Source organism: Etheostoma cragini, chromosome 11 (assembly GCF_013103735.1).
Source record: "Etheostoma cragini isolate CJK2018 chromosome 11, CSU_Ecrag_1.0, whole genome shotgun sequence".
Classification (NCBI taxonomy): domain Eukaryota; kingdom Metazoa; phylum Chordata; class Actinopteri; order Perciformes; family Percidae; genus Etheostoma; species Etheostoma cragini.
The window spans coordinates 1,647,125-1,648,574 of NC_048417.1; the positions used below are offsets into that span (position 1 = coordinate 1,647,125).

At 43.2% G+C, this 1,450-nt stretch overlaps 1 protein-coding gene across 1 annotated transcript in view; it reads left to right on the forward strand.

Annotated features, from left to right (window-relative positions):
- pgap1 (post-GPI attachment to proteins inositol deacylase 1) overlaps positions 1–1,450 on the forward strand; it is a 17,139-nt gene that overhangs the window by 1,093 nt on the left and 14,596 nt on the right. Inside the window, exon 2 of the mRNA XM_034885987.1 lies at positions 1–167. Coding sequence (XP_034741878.1) covers positions 1–167 — 167 coding nt within the window. The remainder of the gene's footprint in view (positions 168–1,450) is intronic.

Below are 1,450 nucleotides of genomic sequence, written 5' to 3' on the forward strand. Positions count from 1 at the left end.
CGCGGCGCGTGGCCAGGCTGTACCCGGCCTACGGCCTCTACCTGTACGGAGAGGGTCTCTACGCCCAGGAGACCCGGGCCCTCAAACTCACCGGGGCCCCGGTGCTCTTCCTGCCCGGAAACGCAGGCAGCTACAAACAAGGTGAGGGCATGACAGGAATGGAGGGCTAAAAAGGAAGTGACATGATCAAATCAAATCAAAATGTATTTACATTTTACACTTTACAGCAACCAGCAGGGTCCTAAGGACTTCACGTCAGAGTAAAATCACGTCATACGACAGAGAGAGGGAACAGAGAAAACAGTAAAATCACGTCATACGACAGAGAGAGGGAACAGAGAAAACAGTAAAATCACGTCATACGACAGAGAGAGGGAACAGAGAAAAGAGTAAAATCACCTCCTACGACAGAGAGAGGGAACAGAGAAAACAGTAAAATCACGTCATACGACAGAGAGAGGGAACAGAGAAAACAGTAAAATCACGTCATACGACAGAGAGAGGGAACAGAGAAAACAGTAAAATCACGTCATACGACAGAGAGAGGGAACAGAGAAACTAAATAATAAATAGGTCACACCACTGCTACGTGGAAGATGAAAGCATGGACAAGTTTTTCCAAATCCTGTTGACACATAGGTCCTTTAACCCTTGACATGTTCTTAAGGTGATACTAGGCTGACTTTGTAATTGTCTTGATGTGGCTGTTAAAATTCAGGTCTGAGTCCATGACTACACCAAGTCCTTTTATTTTTTTTTATTTTCTTTAAAGCAAAGGGAAAAGCCACCAAAATTTAAAGTTGTAATAAATTGCAATCAAATATCGCAAAACAGAACAATATGTGCTGTGGCATGCGTATCGGGGCCTCTGGGGAGTCTAGCTAGCTAGCTAGACCCTAGCTAATACATCGTATTATGTCATTTATTTCCATTTATATTGGTGTTTGTAGTTATTTTGTCTTTGGGAATCAAACCTGGAACCTTCTGGGGACATAATCTCGTACCTAACTGCGTGATGCTCACAGTGACACACTACTCCTCTGTGAGACTCTGCTGGGGTGTAGGAGGAGAACATCCTCACTGTTACGAGGAGTCTTTAAGCCGATGTATTTTTACAGCAACAACAGCTGTTCTTTGATAAGCTTCCTATAAGATCAGCGTGCTGCTGGCTGTGTTCCACCACTCTTCCAAACAGGGAATCGCTTCACACTGCACCTTTAATGAGCCCTTTTTTTTTAGCCGTAAGAGAGAGTTTTCTTTTATTTTAGGTCACGCATATCTATACCTCGAGGATAGGAAGAGTCCCGAGACGTGATGACTCTAATCAATAATGCAAAAATATTAAAAAAGAAAAGAAATTGCACATAAGAGCTGAGCTTATGGTAGTGATTAGTGTAGGATGAAGCAATGGCCCCACATCTGTATGATTTTACCTAACTTTAGGTGCAGC